General features: G+C 42.8%; 1 protein-coding gene across 2 annotated transcripts in view; it reads right to left on the bottom strand.

Annotated features, from left to right (window-relative positions):
- Nucleotides 1-22,898, bottom strand: part of ESCO2 (establishment of sister chromatid cohesion N-acetyltransferase 2) — a 769,905-nt gene that overhangs the window by 383,409 nt on the left and 363,598 nt on the right. For both annotated transcript variants that reach the window (XM_044062679.1, XM_044062678.1), the window contains exon 6: nt 22,483-22,626. In XM_044062679.1, the coding sequence (XP_043918614.1) occupies nt 22,483-22,626 (144 nt within the window). The remainder of the gene's footprint in view (nt 1-22,482; nt 22,627-22,898) is intronic.

Below are 22,898 nucleotides of genomic sequence, written 5' to 3' on the forward strand. Positions count from 1 at the left end.
AAGGCCCTTGTGGTTGTTAGTGTAGTACACACCTATGGGAACTATGGCAAACCATATGGTATGGATCATATGACTCTTGACAATCAGTCCATCGAAAAAAGTCCAAACAAAAACATCCACATATAACAAAAAAAATGCTTTTGCAGTGGGGCAAGACCCCTGCACCTCCTAATTATTTATACAAACCCCCGAGACCACCCTACAGTGCGGACAAGAGCAGATTTCCCGATCACTACTGTAATGCAATTTTAGTCAGAATGGTTCAATGGACTGATTGTTGGATCATATGACTTTTGACAATCTGTCCATTCAATCATTTGATAGTTACCCTACAGCTATGAATGGTACATAAAATGACAGGTTTATGTAAGTATTAGCTTACTTTGTCAATTTTTCTGCTCCTTAGATTGGCTTTTTATGCGTTAGGTTCTTCAATGTTTGTGTACAAAAACATCTTTTTTATTACTGAAAATACTTTATCATGCAAGTAAACAGCATTTTTTCAGGATATACCTCTAAGATATCAAGACAGGTCCTCTCCTCTACATATCTGAAGGATCAGTGAAGTAAGCTGCAGTCCATCGTTACTTAAGAATCCCTGTTTTTTTTTTAAACTACAGTAGAATCTCCATAGTTGATCACTTCCCTACACTAACGACCTCCTTAAGCTGACCCAATTTTCATAGACTGGACATGCACCACATGTACCCAATGGAAGACCGACCTCTCTATACTGACCACCTCTGTAAGTTGTATCATGACCACTTGGACTGTGACACAATATTAATTTACCAGCTATAACTTGACCAGTTGAGTCCATTCTACACTAGGGGTAGAAGGTGTGGACATTGTCCCTTAGTTGTATTATTTTTTCTTTAGTAAAAGTTCTTATTTCATGTTTTATTACCACCACGTTTTGGATTAGGCTTAATGTTCTACTGTTTATCACATGTTGCTTAAGATTTTTTCAACGTGAAGTACTCGTCTGAATTGTAGGTACATCCTACAATTACTGAAAAAAATTTAGTTAATCAAGACATGATGGCCCAAAGGAAAGAACTCAAAGAGCTGACATTGAAGGAAAAGACTGATAGTCTACATTTTCTGGAAAGCAGCAGCCAAAGAAAGGCAGCAGAACATTTTGGTGTTAGCAAGACCACAGTTAGAACATCCAAAAATGTAAACATCAGTACTTGGAGAGATATGGTAAGGAAAGAGGAGACCTATAGTGGAAAAGGAGGAAAACTTCCCTCGATGAAGTCAATAAAGCCACATTAAGCTGGTTCAAACAAATCAAGAGACAGTTAACGCCGGAATCTCCAGGACGATAATCCAAGAAGCTGCTAAATAATTTGCACAGGAATGTGGGGTGGCAGATTTCCAAGCATCAAGCAGTTGGCTCGAGAAATTTAAACTGCGACTCAAGATCTCTCAAAGTCTTGTGGGGTGAATCCAATGAAGCTCCAGTAGAAGCTGTGGAAGAGTTAATCAAAAAGTTCCCAGACTTTGGCAGAGGCTTCAAAGATGACATCTTTAACACTGACGAGTGTGGAATCTTTTTCAAGGCGATCCCTGACAGCAGCCTTGTCATGAAGGGTGACAAATTAAGAGCGGAAAACTTTCCAAAGAATGTTTCAGAGTTCTGCTTTGTGCTAGCTCAACCAGAGAAACTAAAGCCCTTAGTGACTGGTAAACCGTCAAAGCCACATACATTCAAGAACCTAAAGCCCAAAGACCTCCCCATCACTTGGAGATCAAACAAATGCGGATGGATGACTGGTGCCCTATTTGAGGAGTGGGTAAGGGGTATTGACCAAGAAATGAAGAAGAAACAGTCTATTCTACTGACAGCAGACAACTGTACTGGCCACCCACAAGTGAATCTCACAACCGTGATACCGAAATTTATGCCTCCAAACACAACTTCAAAAATCTAACCGTTTGACCAAGGCATCATCAAAACATTTGAGATGCACTACTGAGCCAAACTCCTGCAGTGGGTCATTACTAAAACACAAACCTGTGGTCCACCTGTGAAAACAATTTCATCCACTGCATCAGTTAACACTCTGGATCAGTTCTGCTTGGAATAAAGTTCAGCCAGAAATAATACAGAAGTGTTTCAAGAAAGTTGGATTTATTACAACCCAAGAACACGATGTCTGGCCCCATCAGTCCATCTCTCATGGCAGAATTCGAAGGAGTAGATTTTGAAGGTTTTGTTGCAATAGATGATGAGGTGGCAACCTATAATAAACCTGATCCCAGACGCGATTTTCCAGGCAATATTGACTGAAGTACAGACCAGCGTAAAAGTGCATGAAGTGGAAGAAGCAAGTGAGGATGAGACAGAAATTGCAGAGACTCCAAAAGAAAAGGATGTCAGGCATCTGATAATGCAGTTATGTGCTGTGGGAAAATGTCGAAGTATGCTGAGTGGTGTAGCCAGCGTTGAGAGTGCGTCCTCCACTTACCTTACCCACATTTCCCTCCTCTTAGCTGATTTACCCCAGATTAAATTTGCTGACTATTTCCATAACGCCCGTAATAATTTTAAGAGAATAAAAAGGGAGCTTACAACACTTTCCACTATGGAATGAGATGCTGAACAGGAAACAGACAGGGTCTTTGTCAAGGTTTGATTGATCCTCACAAAATGTAAAATGTCAATTAGGAAGGGGAAAGGAAGGAGGGAGGTTGAAGCGAACAAAAAACAGGACAACATGGATCTACTGTTATGGTACGTACACAAGTTGCATATTCAATGAAGTCTATTTTTGTCCAAATCAAGTGTGGGATAGATTCCCAAGCTGCCTAAAAAAGGGTCTGGGTGCTTTCAAGGAAGGATATTCCTGAAAATGGCAGAGATAAAGGATGTGTGATCTTTGGATTGCACATCCAAACTGTAATGGTATACAAGGGTATAATCTATTGACCACATTGCTGCTACACACATGGATAGGCACTCTTTTGGCAAATGCTGTCAAAGTTGCCATTGCTCCGGTAGTCTTAGGCTTAGAATGTAAAGATAAAACTCTTCTCTTAAAAACATAGGAAATGCAATCTCTCAGCCACCTAGAAAGCATGATGTTTGATATATGTTGTCCTAGTTTTGTCTTGAAAAAGCAGACAAAGTGCTGGTCTGATTTTCTGAAGTCTTTTGTATACTGGAAATAAAATCTGAGTTCCACACGAACATCTAAGTTATGGTGAGAGTGTGTGTCCTTGGTAGCAAAGTATGGAAAGAATACAGGCAAATCAATTTGATGATTTAAGTTTGCTTCAGATGCCACCTTTGACCCATGTTTCCCATTTTTGGGGTAACCAAGATTTTGCCCTTTTTTAGAAATGGGCTCTGCCTCTTCAAGAGAAGGGAGGTGGGACCACCCAGGACATCAATGAGCCAGACCCAAAAACTTCAAGTAACATGGACTCATCAGAAGAAGCTTCCATGTACCCCCCCCCTCTGCTTCACCAACTCCAGAATGCTCCCAAAGGTGACATCCGGGGGGCTGAGTGGGGGTCTTGGCGATTCTTCTCCATCATCTAAATTCATGCCTTCATTGATGGAATCCGGAGAGGAGTCTATGTGCTTCGGTTTACATGTCTTCTTTTGCTGGATGTGTGTCAGGGCCTGAAACTTCAATGAGAAGTAACAGGCACAAAATCCAATGGGAGTCAGGATGGATCTGAACTTGGAGCATGTACCTGTCTCGTTGCCCCAGCTAATGAAGCAGAAGAGAAAATACCTCTGTCAGCAGACTCGGCAGGTTTACAGATTCCAAGAGAGGTCAGTTCCAAGGAGGATTTCGGAGCCAAGCTATCTAGTGCCAAAGCACTGAGGGGGGAGAAAAAACAAATAACTTTGGCGTTAACTCGCAGGGCTCAGGGCACAATCTTTGGCCCTGGGGCTCTTCTTGACCCCCCCCTCAAAAAAATTGGTAGAGAAAGAGAAAGGGAATATGTCAAAGGAGAAATTTTCAAGGATATCAGACCGATGACAGTGAGGCAGAAAGGATCGGACCTACGAGTGTCAGTTCCAGGAAAGGATTCAGTGTCGGGACAAGTTCAAAGGGCCTGCTCCCAGCTGTTCCTTAAAGGACAGAGTTGGGAGGACCCCCCCCAGATGAATCAGTGTCCTCAGGAATTCTCAAAATGCAGTCAGCATCCATCTCAGTAAGGTTTCTGGAGGATCAACCAGACCTCAAGGAAGAAGCTACAGATGCCAGTCTCGATGGTAGCCTGTGCTGGAATATGGCTGAACAAAACCTGGAGCTAACTGGCCCCGGAGTAAAAGTAGTTTACGTTGAGAAAGTTTGGATCAGAGTTGCAGGCAGATCAGACTGCCTCAATGATTTAGGTGCTGAACCTGGTAGAGCAGTTGGATTCAGCAACCTTTTCCTCAACTTTTGTGACTTTCTCTTGTCTCTTCTCATTTGATTATCCCTGTGTTTCTCTTTGGATCTCTCTTTCTCCTTCATATCAGTAGATGGAGAAGTGGACAGTAACTTGTGTCCATAAGCTGAACACGTCTTAAATCCAGTGGGCTTCTCAGATATCAGAACAATACTAAGATTTTCCCAGTAATATAAATCACACCGAAAAATCTACACACTATTAAAGTTATAATAGAGTAAAATACAGTACTTACACCGGTTTTGTGATATAAAAAAATGAGACCACAATAAATCATTTCAAAACTTTTCTCACCTTTAATGTGACCTATAATCCGTACAATTCCATTGAAAAACAAACAACTCTGTTAAGGGGAAAAAATAAAAAACATACAATAAGCTGGTTGAATAAGTGAGCACACCCTTAAACTATTACTTTGTGGATGCACCTTTTGATTTAATTACAGCATTCAGCATTCTTGGGTAGTATTCTATCAGCATGGCAAATCTTGACTTGGCAATATTTGCCCACTCTTCCTTGTAAAGTACTCCAAATCTGTCAGATTGCGAAGGCATCTCTTGTGCACAGCCATCTTCAGGTCACCCCACAGATTTTCTATTGCATTTAAGCCTGGGCTCTGGCTGGGCCATTCCAAGACTTTAAATTTCTTCTGATGAAGCCATTTTTTTTATTGATTTGGATGTATGCTTGAGGTCACTGTTGTGCTGAAAGGTGAAATTCCTCTTCATCTTCAGCATTTTAGCAGACGCCTGAAGGTTTTGGGCCAAAAGTGGCGGGTATTTGGAACTGCTCATAATTCCCTCCACCTTGACTAAAGCCCCAGTTCCAGCTGCGAAGAAAAGCAATCGCAAAGCATGATACTGCCACCACCATGCTTCACGGCGGGGACGGTGTTCTTTTGGTGATGCAAAGTGTTGTTTTTGCAGCAAACGTACCTTTTGGAGTTGTGGCCAAAAAGTTCAACCTCAGTCTCATCAGACCATAACATATTTTACCACATGCATTTGGGAGACCTGATGTACTGTTTTGCAAATTTTAGATGGGTCTGGATGTTTTTCTGTGTAAGAAAAGGCTTCCATTTTGCAACCCTACCCCACAGGCCAGACACATGGAGAATATGGGAGACTGCTGTCACATGTAGTACACAACCAGTACTTGCCAGAAATTCATACAGTTGCTTCAGTGTTGCTGTAGGTCTCTTGGCAGCCTCCCTGACCAGTTTTTGTCTTGTCTTTTCATCAGTTTTGGAGAGACGTCCAGTTCTTTGCAACATCACTGTTATCCCATATTTTCTCCATTTTTTGATGACTGTATTCACTGTGTCCCATGATATATCCATTGCTGTGGAAATTTTTTTGTACCCTTCTTCTGAATGATGCCTTTCAACAATGAGATCCCTTTGATGCTTTGTAAGGTCTTAGCGAACCATGGCTTTTGCTGTAGCAGGTAAGTGAGTAAATGTCAGGAAAAATCCTACTAGGACAGCTGAACTTTATTTGGGGTTAATCAGAGTCTCTTTAATTGATGGAGGGTGTATACCCAAGAAGTCTAAATGCTGTAATTAAAGCAAAACGTGTTTCAATAAAGTATTAGTTTAAGGATGTGCACACTTATGCAACCAGGTTATTGCAAGTTTTTTATTTTTTATATTTTTTCCGCCAACAGATTTGTTTGTTTTTCAATCGAACTGTACAGGTTATAGATCACTTTAAAGGTGGGAAAAGTTTTGAAATTATTTATTGTGGTCTTTTTTATATCACAAAAATCTGGCATTTTAACAGGGGTGTGTACACTTTCTATATCCACTGTGTATGTGTATATATGTATGTATATATATATATATATATATACGTATATGTATATGTATGTATATATATATATATATATATATATATATATATATATATATATATATACAAAACAACACACACATAAACACACATCATAGCAACATAAAAATATATATCCATTTATAAAAAAAATCTTAAACTAAACTATATACTAACTAATATATATTTATATACATATATTCTACACTGGCAAGAAATTTCTATTTTAGCACATCATGCAACACTTAAAAAAGGTGAGTATCCATTTGTCTGGTGATCTACCTCTACTAAATCAAGAACAATCTAGATTTAACACTAAACATCTGAGGAGAAAAGGGGAATGGAGGGGAGGGAACCAAAGGGAGGAGGTCAAAGTGAGCAAGGCTCAATATGGTATAAGGCACTTGATCAGACAACCCATACATTGAACTGGATGAAAATAGACAGATCTTTCAGTAAAATAGATTCCAACTTCCAAGTGCACTAAAACAGGTAAGACAAAAAGTAGAAACACAGCTGGGGTGGGAGATGGAGAAGGGGGAAGCCCTCCAAGTGCAAGGTGACAGGGAGCATGATTAGCACATGCAGATTTGTCAGCAGTGCAGTTACAGTATTTCTATGCTGGTACTGAAATTAATTAAAATACTGATTTTAAACGTGAGGACTGAAGCAGCACCTGCTTCAACGCTTTGTATATGGTATGCTTTATAGCACTTTCTGTGTTGGAGGGAAGCCTTCTAGCTTATCAGTGTGAGTGGTAAGCACTAGGTAACCTATCTACCACATAAGGAGTGGTTCTGGCCCAGAAATTTTAGTTACTGGCCGTTTGGGCAGTTTTTCCATCTCTCTCAACTTTCTGATTTAAAAGCCCACATTTGCACTGGTTTCCCCCCTTTCCTGTAACTAGTTTAGTCCAGATATAGATTCTTAGTTTTATCACTTGAATTTGCTTATTCGTGATCAGCACTTGTTCAGAACTTGTAAGCACTAAATAACCTACTAATTACTACAGCACTCAACCTTCCTCATGACCTAGAGGAAAACAATTTTGGTACTTACTTTCCTCACTTGCTTAGAGAAAAACAGCTCTTGTACTCACTTTCCTCACTTATCTAGAGGAAATAGTTTTTTCTTCAGGCATGTCCAAGGGTCAGCTCCCAGTGTTCTCTCCTGTCTAGCTGATGAATCTGGGCATCTTGGGACAATGCAGAAATTGCCTCATGTACACAGACAACCCTCTCCTCCTACCACACAACACTACAACCTGTGAGAGATGCACTTATCTAGCCAAACTGGATGTAAAGCTCTCTCCAATCAAGATTGAACTTGACAGTCAAAAGGAGAAGGTAAACACTTGCACCACAACACACTCATTACATAGTCTCACTAAATCTACACCACCAAAATCCACACATAGAAACACAAAAACATTGGCGGAGGCTCTCAATAATAATCTGCTCAAGCAACAGAGACCTCCAAAGCAGAAATGCAAGTGACCTCCATCCCCCAACACAACCCAAATGACACATAGCCCGCAGACTCAGTGTGCCACTCAACCACAGCCAATAAGGCAAAACAACGTACCCAACACACTAGTCATAGGTGACTCTATAGTCAGGAACAGTGATGTCCCAATCACCAGGCTAAACAAGGAGAAGGTTACTGTCAGCTGCCTGTCGGGTGCCAAGATCCGCCACATTACCGATGCACTCAGGGCACTCCACAAGTAGAAATATGACTGTCATTGTCCATGTTGGTGTGAACGACCTGAGACGTACCTTCCTGGACTACATGAAAAGAGACATGGAAGAGGTCTCCGATCTTGTAGCCTAGGCAGGTATGACCCTAGCCCTAAGTAGCAATCTGCCATCACCCAGAATGATGCCGCAGTACAAGTACAAAATGACTGACTTCAACAATTGGTTAAGCTTCTGATGTCATTCTAAAGGGATCCAGTATCTGTCTGCCTGGGATGACATGGTCGACAGACCACGATGCTTTGCCAGAGATGGTCTGCACCTGTCACCCCTGGGATTCCGGATACTGGCTAAGGTTCTTGCCGCCCCTATAGTGCCTTTTTTAGGCAAGGGTCAAATGACAAATTCACCACCGTAACAGGAACAGGTAAGCAAAACTGAGGGTGATGCTACTCAATGCTAGAAGTCTAAACCTCAAAATGCACTCACTCGAGGCACTCCTTAAAATGGAGAACATCGATATCTGTGCAGTGACCGATAACTGGATCAAGGCTCCAGAGAGCACCCCTGCACTACCAGGCTATAACGCGTACCATACTTTTCTGCCATGTAACCTGGACCGGAACACCAAAGGCGGAGGTGTGTCCATAGTCATTAAGGACATCCACACCTCCAGGCTAGTTGCTCAGCATAATGCAGCCGAGGTTATCCAAGTGCAACTAACTCTGGGCAAAACTGCAATCCAAATTGTAGCTTGCTACAGGATCACCCACCATGCCCCAGGATTCCCACTCCTATTTTCTTGATGTACTGAAAAATATTAGGGTTCAACCAAACACAATAATAATGGGCGATTTCAACTACCCCACCATTAACTGGGAAAACTGTTTATGTACCAACTTCATGACACCCATGCAGATAGACAATACAGTTACAACTACTGAATCCTACACAATTGCACTTTAGAAGCACTTACATGAGTGCATGGATCGTGCAATCCCATACAGAACCAAGAAGCTATCCTCCAAAAAAGCAAGCCAATCTGGTGGTCCTCTGCCATAAATAAACTGTACAACAGAAGGAAGAAACTGTTGCAAAAGAGAGTAAAATCCCATGAGTGGAGGAGCTCCCTGGTCAGCCTCAGTAAAAAGTTGTGATCCCTGATAAAATCCTCCAAAGCTATTTACGAAAACAAAATTGCCACAGATTCTAAAGACAACCACAAAGCATTCTATAGCTATGTCAAAAATCTCAATGGCAACACTCAGATCTGCTCTGAGTTGCAGCACGATGGCACTAAAAATACAAACCCAACTGATATTACCAACATCCTGGCAGCTAGGTTCAGTGCTAACTTTACTCCCCTGTCACCCCCTAAAGAGCCCATCTCTATACCGGAAGAATGCAAAGTTCCTGTAATCACGGCTGCACAGGTAAAAACCACACTCTCCAAAGCCAAGAACACAACATCCATGGGACCAGAAAACATCGCAGGCTGAGTTCTACATGAACTACAGAATGAACTGGCACCTCACCTAAGTACCATGTTCAATCATAGCCTTACCTCAGGCTTTGTACCTGCTGAATGGTGCACAGCAACGGTTATCCCACTCCACAAGGGGGGAGCCACCACGGACCCCAGGAACTACCGTCCCATTAGCCTGACAAGCCTGATCTGCAAGGCCATGGAACGTATCATCATGGAACTTATAAACAAAGACATTGGTAATCTCCAAACTCTGGACCCCACCCAGTTCTGGTTTGTAAAAGGCAGATCATGTCTCCTAAACCTGACAAGACTTCTTTGAAGCAGTCACCAAAGCCGTAGACAAGGGTAAGGTGGTTCACACAACCTATCTAGATCTTGCCAAGGCTTTCAACACCATCCCCCACTCTGGAATTCTAGATAAACTCACTAAACTAGGTATAAATCCCTATGTCACAACATGGGTTGCCAACTGGCTCACTGACAGAATTCACACTGTGAAAGTAGCAGACTCCAAATCCGACTTCAGACCAGTGACAAGTGGAGTACCACAGGGTTCAGTCCTGGGTCCTCTCCTGTTTGCTATCTACTTCTCTGAAGTACAGGCTAACACAGAAGGTCTTTGGCTAACGAAGTTCGCAGATGACTGCAAACTAGGAGCCATAATCGAAACGCCTAACGATGTGGACATCCTACAAAAGGGCCTCACTGAGACAGATGCCTGGTGTCAAAGCCATGGCCTCAAGCTCAATGCCAAAAAGTGCATAGTCATCCCCCTTTGGTAAAAGCTCTGTACCCATGAACTACAACACAGGCGGTAGTATACTTAACACCGAAAGTGTGATAAGAGACCTTGGGACACAGGTGGACAGTAGTCTCTCCTTTGATAATCAAATCGCCACAGTAGTCAGGAAATCCTTCTATGTGGCACACCTCATCACAAAAGGTTTCTCATCCAGAAAAAGAGAGGTCACTGTTCCCCTCTACTCATCACTCATTAGACCCATTATAGAGTACAACGCCCCTTTTGGTATGTACCTCACAAGACATCTACAACAACTGGAAAGGCCACAGAAATACCTCACAAAGAGGATTACCAACCTCAAACAGATGCCCTACGCAGACCGTCTCAAAAAAATCCAGCTTTACTCCGTCGCATATCGCCTACTCAGAGGTGATCTCTGCCTAACATACAAAGCTATGTCAAACCCAGAGCTGTTGGACATGCTCCACTTAAAGACATTCCAATCCCTCCGAGCTACATGCTCTAGGGACCTAAACCTTGTCACAACAATAAACAGAACATGCCGGAGGGATAGATTCCTGTCCCAGAGACTTCCCATACTCTGGAATAAACTACCTATCTATATCAAACAAAGCTCCTCATTAGCGCTCTTCAAGAAAAACTTTGATGACCGGATGGGGAAATAGGAAATTCACCCCAGGGATCACCTCTGTGGCTCTGCTCGGCAGTGGCACAGAAAAATAATTTTCTTGGGTGGCAAAAGCCATGGTACCTTTTTGGCTGGGCCTGTATAGGCCCCAGGGCCGATAGCCTAGTACATACCTATGAACCTATGAATAGACTGCCCATACATGTCAAACAGAGCTCCTCTTTGGCCCTCTTCAAAAGGAACTTTGACGACTGAATGGGAGATAGGGAATTCACCCCGGGGATCATGTCAGTCACCCTGCTAAACAGGTGACCAAGGAAGTAAATGTCCTGGGTAGAAATAGCCGGGGACTGTTATGGCTTGGCTTGTATAGGCCCTAGGGCCGATAGGTTCATAGGTTGGTACTAGGCTATGAACTCAATTTGCTAACTGGTGCAGAGGAACACAGCCTGTGCTAAACAAGAAACTTAGATAATGGGAGACATAAATATTGACTGGCAAAAAATCATAGACCCCAATCCCACCTTATCAATTAATCTCTTCAACTTTACTCAACTTATTCACACCATCACCAGGCCCAACAAGACCAACCGCCCAGGCTCCATCCCAGACTGGATACTAGTGTCCCACACAAATAAAATCACTACATCTGGTGTCACTCCCGATCCATTGGGAGACCACCTCCCTGCTTTCACCCACAGAGCCACTTCCTCTTCCCCATACTCCCACCACCTCCTACAAACCCGTAACCCAACTAACTTTAACCCCTCTACCTTCTCTGACTCCCTTAAGCTCACAAACTGGAACCCACTAAAAAACTTACCTCTAGACGAAGCCGTAGACTTCTTCAACTCTACATTCCTTTCTGTCCTAAACTCCCTAGCTCCAACACGTACCAAAAGAGTTAAAGCAAAAACAGCCCCTTGGCTTACAAAAGCTACCAAGAAAATTATGCAACAAAGACAAATCTTGGAAAAGCTATCACCAACAAACAGCCTGAGCTGTTACTAAAATACAAACAGCTGTGAAACCTAGTCAAAAAACAAGCCATTAAAGACAAAAAAATCCTATTACAACCACCTACAAATAAATCATACAAAGAACCCCAAACAATTCTGGAACTCTATAAACTCCCTTCTCAAGCCTAGTACCACAAATAACCCTTGTCCTGACACTAGCAAATCTGACCAAGAAATCGCCAAACTATTTAACACCTTTCTTCACCTATTCCATTGCTGAGTTGACCAAAACCTTCCCCAATAACATCCCCCTACCCACCTTCTCCCTAGCTTCCACCCCATCTCCTCCCACTCCCCCTATTTTCGAACTTAAACCTGTATCTACCAACCTCATAAAAAACTTCTCTATAAACTCAAACCTTGCACCAATGCTCCTGACAACATTCCCCCTCCTTAAAAATTGCCTCTGACAGCATTGCTCTCCCTATCAGCATCCTGATCAATAGATCACTACTCGAGTCATAAGTACCAAAACTATGGTGTTCTGCTTTTATTCTCCCACTCCACAAGAGTGGCAAAAACTAACTTCTCCAACTTCCGCCCCATAGCTATCCTCTCTCCCATCTCTAAACCTCTTGAAAAATGCACTCACATACAGCTCATGCCATTCCTAACTGAACATCAACTACTCTCTCCTACCAAACACAGCTTCTGCCCTGGACACAATACCAACACAGCCCTTCTCTCCTTTTTACACTCTATCAATTCAACCCAAGACTCTGGCAACTTAGTTTCATCTATTCAATTAGATTTATCTAAAGCTTTCAATACCATCTCTCATACCCATCTACTGGACCATATATCTAACCTTAACATCTCCCCAAAAACTCTTTCCTGGGTCTCCAGCTATCTTTCTGACAGGTCCCAAGCAGTGAAAAGGGGACAATCCTCTTCCACCTTCCTTCCAACACCCACAGGAGTTCCCCAAGGCTCCATTCTTGGCCCTCTGCTATTCAACATCTTCATTAATGATTTCCACAATGCCATTCCAAACACGAAAAAGTACAGTTTTGTACCTACCATAAATGTAGATGTCCGATAGACATGCAACTGCAGTCATAACATGTGGGTTGTCCTGCCTCAGGCAGCCCTCAGTCGGCCGGATTCCAAAGTCTGGGTCCGACGTCGGCTGATGTCGCATTTCTCTCCGACGTCAGAGCGGCTGGAGTATATAAGCATTAGCCGACGCCATTTTCTTCAGTGTTTCTTGCCCCAGATGCCAGGTGCCCTCCAAGGAAGGCTGTAATCAAATTGGAAGACAAAAACAGGATTCCAAACAAATAAATGAGCAATAAAACAAATACACCATAACAGATATCCCCAGCTAAGAGAAACAGGGATAGGAGGACCCTAGGCATAGAGGGGTATGGAGGGAGGGAATTGACTGCAGTTGCATGTCTATCGGACATCTACATTTATGGTAGGTACAAACTGTACTATGTCCTTCAAGAATGCAACTGCAGTCATAACATGTGGGTAGAATACCATAGCTTAGCTGGGGGAGGAGGAATGCTCTAGGAAAAAGATGGTGTGGCAATCAAACCCTGCAGGACTGCCGAAGCAAAGCCTGCTCTGAATCTGGAGTATAGAGGGAGATTGTAGTGTTTGGAGAATGTATGCACGGAGCTCCATGTAGCAGCTTCTAGAATGTCCTTAGTAGGCACCCCTCTTAAGAATGCTGTACAGGTGGCTGTAGCTCTGGTGGAATGTGGTCTGACATTGGCTGGAACAGTCTTTCCATGAAAGGAATAACAGAATCTGATGCAATGTCCAATCCATTTTGAAATAGTCTGTTTTGAAATTGCTTTTCCTTGGACTGCAGGGGTGTAAGCTACAAAAAGTTGTTCAGACTTCCTACTGGCCTTGGTTCTGTCCAGGTAGTAAGTTGTCTGTGAATGTCCAAGGTATGCAACAGTCTTTCCCCCTTGTTCTCAGGATTGGGGAAGAAAGCAGGCAGATGAATTGCTTGATTTAAAGAAACCCTAGATACCACCCTTTGGCATGAAAGTAGGGTTGGTCCTTAATGAAACCCTGTCTCTGTGAAAAATAATAAAGGGTGGTATTGCCATTAGGGCCTGTAGCTCCGAAACCCTTCTTGCTGATGTAATTGCTAACAGGAAAGCTGTCTTCCAAGAGAGAAATTGCAAGTCAACTGAAGCTGCTGGCTCAAATGGAGGTAGAGTCAGTTTTTCTAGGACAAAATTGAGGTCCCAGGCTGGCACTGGGGCCTTTCTTGGTGGCTTAATGTTCTTGATTCCCCTGAGGAATTGCCTTAGTAAAAGGTGTGAAAAAACAGGAGGATCAGTGTTGTATCTAGCTGAAATAGCAGATGCATGTATCTTTATGGAAGAATATGAGAGGCCGTTCATTAACATATCTGCCAAATATTCCAAGATGAGTGGGATGTTTAACAATGATGCATCATGCCCCTTGCTGGTATTCCAATTGCTGAATCTTTTCCACTTTGCTAAGTAAACCTTTCTGGTGGATGGTCTTCGAGCCTCTGTTAGTATCCACTGAACTTCCTTGGAGAGAGATAGGCTGAAGTTATTTATGGGATCTCCCAGGCTGTTAGCTGCAGTGTCTGTAGATTTGGATGCACTGTTTCGAAGTTGTGTTGAGTCAGAAGTAGAGGCCATTGGGGAAGCTCCTGGTGTGACATATGCTCCGTAGTAATGGGTACCAGTGTTGTCTTGGCCAGTCCGGAGCTATTATGATTCCCTTGGGTTTCTCTGCTTTGATCTTTATTAATACTGAGGTCATCAGTGGCAGAGGTGGGAATGCATAGATTGTTAGTGAGTTCCAGTTGAATGAGAGGGCATCTATTTTCCAAGCTTTTGGATGGTATGTCCTTGTGCAGAATTTTGGTAGAAGATGGTTGAGATGAGAGGCAAATAGGTCCACTTCTGGCTTGCCCCATGTCGAAGTGAGATGTCTGAAGGTCTTCGGATGTAACCTCCACTCGTGTGGATCTGTGAAATTCCTGCTTAGGCTGTCCGCCAACACATTGTCTTTTCCTGGAACAAACTGGGATTGTAACTGGATGTTTAGACTCAGTGATTTCTCCCAAAGATGCATTGTCAGTCTGCAAAGGGGGTAAGAGTGGGTGCCCCCTTGCTTGTTTATGTACCACATCACAGTGGTGTTGTCTGTCCGTATCAGTAAATGGCCTTGCTGGAGTTGGTGTTGAAAAACCTCGATGGCATGCATTACTGCCAGCATTTCCTTTTGGTTTATATGCAGATGTGTTTCCTTTGGAGACCATTGTCCTTGTATACACCTGCTCTTCCATGTGCGCCCCCATCCAAGGTCTGAGGCGCCTGTGGTCATGGTCTGTGTTATCTGTGGTTTTTTGAATGACATACCTGTGTTTGCCTGGCTCACCGAGGCCCACCATAGGAATTCCTCTTGTAGGCATGGAATGAGCGGTATGATTGTCTCCAAGTTGTTGCTGTGCTGAGACCAAATGCTTTTTAGGTACCATTGAAGCTTTCTCATGTGTAGTCTTGCTAATGGAACCAGGAGAATGCAGGATGCCATGTAACCCAGGGCCTGTAGGAATCTCCTTGCAGTCATCTGGGTGAGTTTTGCTAAACCTTTGAAGTAATGAGTTAACTTCTCTTGCTTGTCTTCTGTCAGGTAAGCCATCTGAGAGGCTGTGTCTAGTTTGGCTCCTAAGAAGATTATTTGCTGGGATGGCTGCAGTCTTGACTTTTGGAAGATGACTGTGTATCCCAGAGCTTGAAGTAATCATATGACATAATCCAGGTTTTTTGTCAACATCAATTTGTCGTCCGCTTGTATGAGGCAGTCGTCCAGGTACGGGTAAATTTGTATCCCCATGGAGCCTGCAATGAGCAATTACTGAAGCCAGGCATTTTGTGAATTCTCTGGGCGCAGTAGATAAGCCAAATGGCAATGCTGAGAATTGATAATGCTCTGGTCCTGCAAGAAATCTGAGGTATCTTCTGCAGCTGTGTCTGATATGGACATGCAGGTATACCTCCTTGAGGTCCAGAGTAATCAGCCAAGACCCCTTGCCCAGCATGGGAAGGAGTTGCTGTAGAGTCAGCATTTTGAACTTTGGTACTATGAGAAAGGTGTTTAATGCGGACAAGTCCAGTATTGGTCTCCATTGAGATTCTTTTCTTGGAACAAGGAACAGTCTTGAGTAAAACCCCTGGTCTTGTTCTTGTTGTGGAACTCTTTCTATTGCTTTCATCCGAGCCAGCAGAGTGATTTGCTTGATAGCCTCTGCCCTCTGGTTTTGTGGTAGGTTTGGCATGCCTTGTTTTCTTGGTAAGGTATGAAAATGAAACCTGTACCCTCGGTCTACAATGTCCAAAAATCCATTTGTCCTTTGTCAGTCTGTGCCAATTTCTGCAAACAGATAATTTCCCGCCCAGGAGCTTCTATTTGTTCCCTGGTAGGCGGTAGTAGAGGAAAGTCATTGAGATTGTGGTTGTGGGGCAGGTGAAACCCCAAGGCCACTTCTTTGGTTTCCTGGCTGCCATTGTCGCCCCTGTAAGGGCCTCTGTATTGGCCTCTTCCTCGGCCACATCTGTTCTTACCCCTTTGAAACTTTTCTGTATTAGGAAAGGACCAGTTTTAGAAGGCCAATTCCTACTGAATCTGGGGGTTGAACTTGGAGGAAATCTTTCACCGCCTGAACTGATTTTTGCTTTTTCTTCGATGGTCTTTAACACATCCTTAACATTTGCACCAAAAGCTTGTTCTTCTTTCCAAAGGTACATCCAGAAGTTTTGCTTTTACATGATCTGGTAGAGGTTGATCTTTTAACCAAGCATGTTCATTTAATGACTGCCCCTGTCATAGCTGCCCTACATGAAGCTTCCAGTGCACTTCCACACAGAATTCTTACGTGAAGTTCTGTCATCCTGAATCCGTAAAGCATCAAAGAGGCAAATCTGTAAACCCGAAAGATCCTGATATTTACATAGAAAGACAACTCAACTCCCTAGACCAGTATATACCTTACCCAGGCTTATACCTGCTCCTGTGAGAGGTTATCACTCCAGAAGGGGGCAACACGACCAGGCTCGTATTCAAAGAAGCTGGGCCAAGAAATGGAATGATTCTGGACTTAAACAAGCTGCTAGCAACAGGAAACCAGGCTGCTAAAGGCAAATAGTCTCCAACTACAAAGTTTGAAAAACACAAGGCGTGACAAGGTAAGGGTCACAACCTTTCTAATCGAAGCTCTCCCATTATTAATCTAGTAAACTTCCAAAGGAAAATCCTCAGCAAGGGGGGGTAATCTCCTGACAGAGTCCATGTTGAGCACTCATCCGCTTAGACAGTGACAAGAGTCCAGTTGGTGGGTCCTCACAGTTCAACTCTTTTGAAGACAGGCTACAAGAGTCTTCTAAATTCCCCGAGACGCAAAAAGCCTAATCAAACCCTAACGAGTGGAAACCCCGGGGCCCCACAACAAGCCCTTTTCAAACCAGGCCTCAAGCTCCCAAAAAATTCCCCCCAAAAGTTTCCCCCTGGGTCCAAAAACCCCCCTTTTTTTTTTTTTTTTTTTTTTTTTTTTTTTTTTTTTTTTTTTTTTTTTTTTGGGTAAAACCCCTTGATAAACTCACTAAACTAGGTATAAATCCCTATGTCACAAATGGGGCCAACGCTCACTTCACGTAACAAAACCCTGAACAGGTGTGGCATATTAGTACAGTACCGGTTGGGAACTAAACAGGTGGACATGGCTCACTGAGACAGATGCCTAGTGTCAAAGCCATGGCCTCAAGCTCAATGCCAAAAAGTGCATGGTCATCCCCTTTGGTAAAAATCCTGTACCCATGAACTACAACATAGGTGGTAGTATACTTAACACTGAAAGTGTGATAAGAGACCGTGGGACACAGGTGGACAGCAGTCTCTCCTTTGATAATCAAATCGCCACAGTAGTCAGGAAATCCTTCAATGTGGCACACCTCATCACAAAAGGTTTCTCATCCAGAAAAAAAGAGGTCATTGTTCCCCTCTACTCATCACTCATTAGACCCATTACAGAGTACAACGCCCCTTTTGGTATGTACCTCACAAGACATCTGCAACAACTGGAAAGGCCACAGAAATACCTCACAAAGAGGATTATCAACCTCAAACAGATGCCCTATGCAGACAGTCTCAAAAAAATCCAGCTTTACTCCATCGCATATCACCTACTCAGAGGTGATCTCTGCCTAACATACAAAGCTATGTCAAACCCAGAGCTGTTGGACATGCTCCACTTAAAGACATCCCAATCCCTCCGAGCTACATGCTCTAGGGACCTAAACCTTGTCACAACAATAAACAGAACATGCCGGAGGGATAGATTCCTGTCCCAGAGACTTCCCATACTCTGGAATAAACTACCTATCTATATCAAACAAAGCTCCTCATTAGCGCTCAAGAAAAACTTTGATGACTGGATGGGGAAATAGGAAATTCACCCTGGGGATCACCTCTGTGGCTCTGCTCGACAGTGGCACAGGAAAATAATTTTCTTGGGTGGCAAAAGCCAGGGTACCTTTTTGGCTGGGCTTGTATAGGCCCCAGGGCCGATAGCCTAGTACATACCTATGAACCTATGAATAGACTGCCCATACATGTCAAACAGAGCTCCTCTTTGGCCCTCTTCAAAAGGAGCTTTGACGACTGAATGGGAGATGGGGAATTCACCCTGGGGATCATGTCAGTCACCCTGCTAAACAGGCGACCAGGGAAGTAAATGTCCTGGGTAGAAATAGCCGGGGACTGTTGTGGTTTGGCTTGTATAGGCCCTAGGGCCGATAGCCTAGTACCAACCTATGAACCTATGAACTCAATTTGCTAACTGGTGCAGAGGAACACAGCCTGTGCTAAACAAGAAACTTACATAATGGGAGGCGTAAATATTGACTGGCAAAAAATCATAGACCCCAATCCCACCTTATCAATTAATCTCTTCAACTTTACTCAACTTATTCACACCATCACCAGGCCCAACAAGACCAACTGCCCAGGCTCTGTCCCAGACTGGATACTAGTGTCCCACACAAATAAAATCACTACATCTGGCGTCACTCCCGATCCATTAGGAGACCACCTCCCTGCTTTCACCCACAGAGCCACTTCCTCTTCCCCATACTCCCACCACCTCCTACAATCCCGTAACCTAACTAACTTTAACCCCTCTACCTTCTCTGACTCCCTTAAGCTCACAAACTGGAACCAGCTAAAAAACTTACCTCTAGACGAAGCCGTAGACTTCCTTCAACTCTACATTCCTTTCTGTCCTAAACTCCCTAGCTCAAACACGAACCAAAAGAGTTAAAGCAAAAACAGCCCCTTGGCTTACAAAAGCTACCAAGAAAATTATGCAACAAAGAGACAAATCTTGGAAAAGCTATCACCAACATAAACAGCCTGAGCTGTTACTAAAATACAAACAGCTGCGAAACCTAGCCAAAATACAAGCCATTAAAGACAAAAAAATCCTATTACAACCACCTACAAATAAATCATACAAAGAACCCCAAACCATTCTGGAACTCTATAAAGTCCCTTCTCAAGCCTGGTACCACAAATAACCCTTGTCCTGACACTAGCAAATCTGATCAAGAAATCGCCAAACTATTAAACACCTTCTTCACCTCTTCCATTGCGGAGTTGACCAAAACCTTCCCCAATAACATCCCCCTACCCACCTTCTCCCTAGCTTCCACCCCATCTACTCCCACTCCCCCTATTTTCGAACTTAAACCTGTATCTACCAACCTCATAAAAAAACTTCTCTATAAACTCAAACCTTGCACCAATGCTCCTGACAACATTCTCTCCTCCATAAAAATTGCCTCTGACAGCATTGCTCTCCCTATCAGCATCCTGATCAATAGATCACTACTCGAGTCATAAGTACCAAAAATATGGTGTTCTGCTTTTATTCTCCCACTCCACAAGAGTGGCAAAAACTAACTTCTCCAACTTCCGCCCCATAGCTATCCTCTCTCCCATCTCTAAACCTCTTGAAAAATGCATTCACATACAGCTCATGCCATTCCTAACTGAACATCAACTACTCTCTCCTACCCAACACAGCTTCCGCCCTGGACACAATACCAACACAGCCCTTCTCTCCTTTTTACACTCTATCAATTCAACCCAAGACTCTGGCAACTTAGTTTCATCTATTCAATTAGATTTATCTAAAGCTTTCGATACCATCTCTCACACCCATCTACTGGACCATATATCTAACCTTAACATCTCCCCAAAAACTCTTTCCTGGTTCTCCAGCTATCTTTCTGACAGGTCCCAAGCAGTGAAAAGGGGCCAATCCTCTTCCACCTTCCTTCCAACACCCACAGGAGTTCCCCAAGGCTCCATTCTTGGCCCTCTGCTATTCAACATCTTCATTAATGATTTTCCACAATGCCATTCCAAATACGAAAATTGTCCAATATGCAGACGACTCTACTCTGATCTGCTATGCCTCCAACCAATCTGAAATAAAATCTCTAACTCAATCTGCCTTCTCACTCAACGCTAACAAAACTAAAATCCTTCTATTCACTCCCTCCAAAGCCATTCCCATTGATAAAAACCAATTTCAAATTACCAGCCTCAACAACTCTATCACTGATATTGTTCCCTCCGCCAAACTCTTGGGGGGTCACCATTGATGAACACCTAAAATTCAACACCCATATCCAACTTATCAAGAAAACCCACATAAAACTCGGCCTACTCTACAGGAATAATCACTTCCTCTCTCCCGCCACTAGACTGACTCTGGCCACTACCTATCTTCTCCCATCTCTTCTATATGGCGCTCCACTACTTACTAATCTATCTTCCACTCTCACCTCCAAATTAGAAGTATGCTACAACAAAATCTCCAGGTTTGCCACAAAAGCAAAAGCCTCCTCTCACCATTGCTCCTCCCTACTAACTCTAAACTGGCTTGAACTCCCAAACCAACTAGACTTCCTTCATATTGTCTCAGCCCACAAGTTAATATTTCAACCCACCAGCTGCCCTTCTTTATCCAATATCCTCCTACCTTATAGCCCCCCCAAGACCCCTTAGATCCACTCATCAAAACCTTATTACCATCCACAAACCTAAGCGCCCTGCTGGTTAACTTTTACTCTCCTACACCCTAGCTAAAAAATGGAACGCCTTGCCCTCCACTTTGAGGACCAGTGACAACCTAAACACCTTCAAAAGACTACTCCACTCCTACCTATTTCTTCACAGAAAATGTAACTGCACTCCTCTCCCCAGACATCCCAACCTCCCCTCTTCATTTTCTCCTGGCTAACCTTCTTCCCTTCTAAACCTCTCACTTATAATATATCTTATTTGAATGCAATTTATTTGAATTTTTTCCTATTGCTATTTCAATTTGTTTATGTAACTTACAATGTGATACTTCTATATGTTATGTAAGTTGTTATGCAGAACTTCGCTGCTTAACCAAAATGAAAATTATATACTTTATGTAACTTGTTATGTGGAGATTTTCTCCCTGGGCCTCCACTGAAAATGGGCTCTCGAGCCCAGTGGACCTCCCCAGTCACCAAACTGGAATAAATAAATAAAAAATGTTGTTTGGATTTTTTTTTTGTTGCTCATCTTGGATTCAGGACCTCAAAACACATTGGAAGAATGGACTAGACTGTTTTTTAGCTGCTCCTCACTTTAGTGCTGAGGGGTGCCAGATCATGGAGTATCATTAGGTGCTAGATAAGCCACCGAGAGCTCTGATGGAAGATAAGCTTTGTGCAACAGAAAAGCTTTGAGGGATGTCTTAATATTCTCTCTTGAAGTTCACAATGGTTCAAACAGAAACAGGCAAAGTAATGAGTTCCATACAGAGGCACAACAAGAGAACAAGTTTCACATCGAGGGTCCCAGATGAGACTCGAATTGTTAGCAGCCTGTGCTAAGTAAAGGGGGTCTAGTAAAGATTTAAAGTCATGTCAAAATTCTTGGGGGAAGATGACTTAGTGAGACAGAACATGTTCGGGTGAGGGAAGGGAAAGCTTACACCTAAATGACGCTTTAGATGTAGATCAGTGAGAAGACTCCCTTCTGACTGAATACATCATTCAATTTCTGACTGAAATTTCAAATCAAAGCATTATCCTGCAGACTAACTTTCACTTACAATCAAAGGAGCAGAATAAGAGTCCAGCAGGTTTCACACACAATATGATGGCACTAAAGATCTGACGAGAACCAAAAAATTCAAACAAACTGCACTTTTACATTAGGCGTGGGTACTGGCTCAGCTGAGAAATGATAAAAGATTTGGGAAGGAATTCTATATAGGCCTTCAGATGGTGGATACATCAATGTGGATGAAGCTGCTGCTCCTTTGAAGACGAGACTGCTTTTTAAGGACGCCCAAAAATGTACCTTCGACTGCAGGTATAATCAAAAACTGCGGCTTGAGATGAGCCTTAAAAAAATTGATGCACATGGCTGCCTGATGTACTTCAACACATGACTGGACCCTCTAACAAAGTGCATGCTTATGCCTTCTAAGGACATTTTTGTTTATTAATTTCAGGGTTTAAGCTTTCTCGTTAGAATAAAAAAAGATGAGTCAAAAATATTTCTATGCTCCCCATTTTTTTTTTTTTTTACCTGTGTGATGTGCTCTGCAATTACACATCCAACAATCTTTCTATCATTAGAAACAAAAAGATAGGTTTTGATTTTGCTTGGGCGGCTCAGATTTGCTTGCTTGAATCCAAGTTCACTATCCACAAGCTCTCGTACATCTTCAGCCTGAAAACACAAAGAAAGTCTAATTGGGAAAACAGTTTATAAAACCACTCAATATACATTATCTTTAAAACATCCTACACTATGATTACTATCATCAAGGCAGGTGGAAAATTAATAAACAGAAAAAAATATAAGCCAACACTAAAGATAACGAAAAGTGTGTGTGTGTAGTCCTGCCAGCTCAGTTAGACTACAATCTTGACAGTAAAATCTGACAAGTCACAGGAGTGCTTTGGCAGCATACTAACGCCACCTCATCTTTAATGGCAGCA

Source organism: Protopterus annectens, chromosome 2.part1 (assembly GCF_019279795.1).
Source record: "Protopterus annectens isolate FY-2018-M chromosome 2.part1, PAN1.0, whole genome shotgun sequence".
Lineage (NCBI taxonomy): Eukaryota > Metazoa > Chordata > Ceratodontiformes > Protopteridae > Protopterus > Protopterus annectens.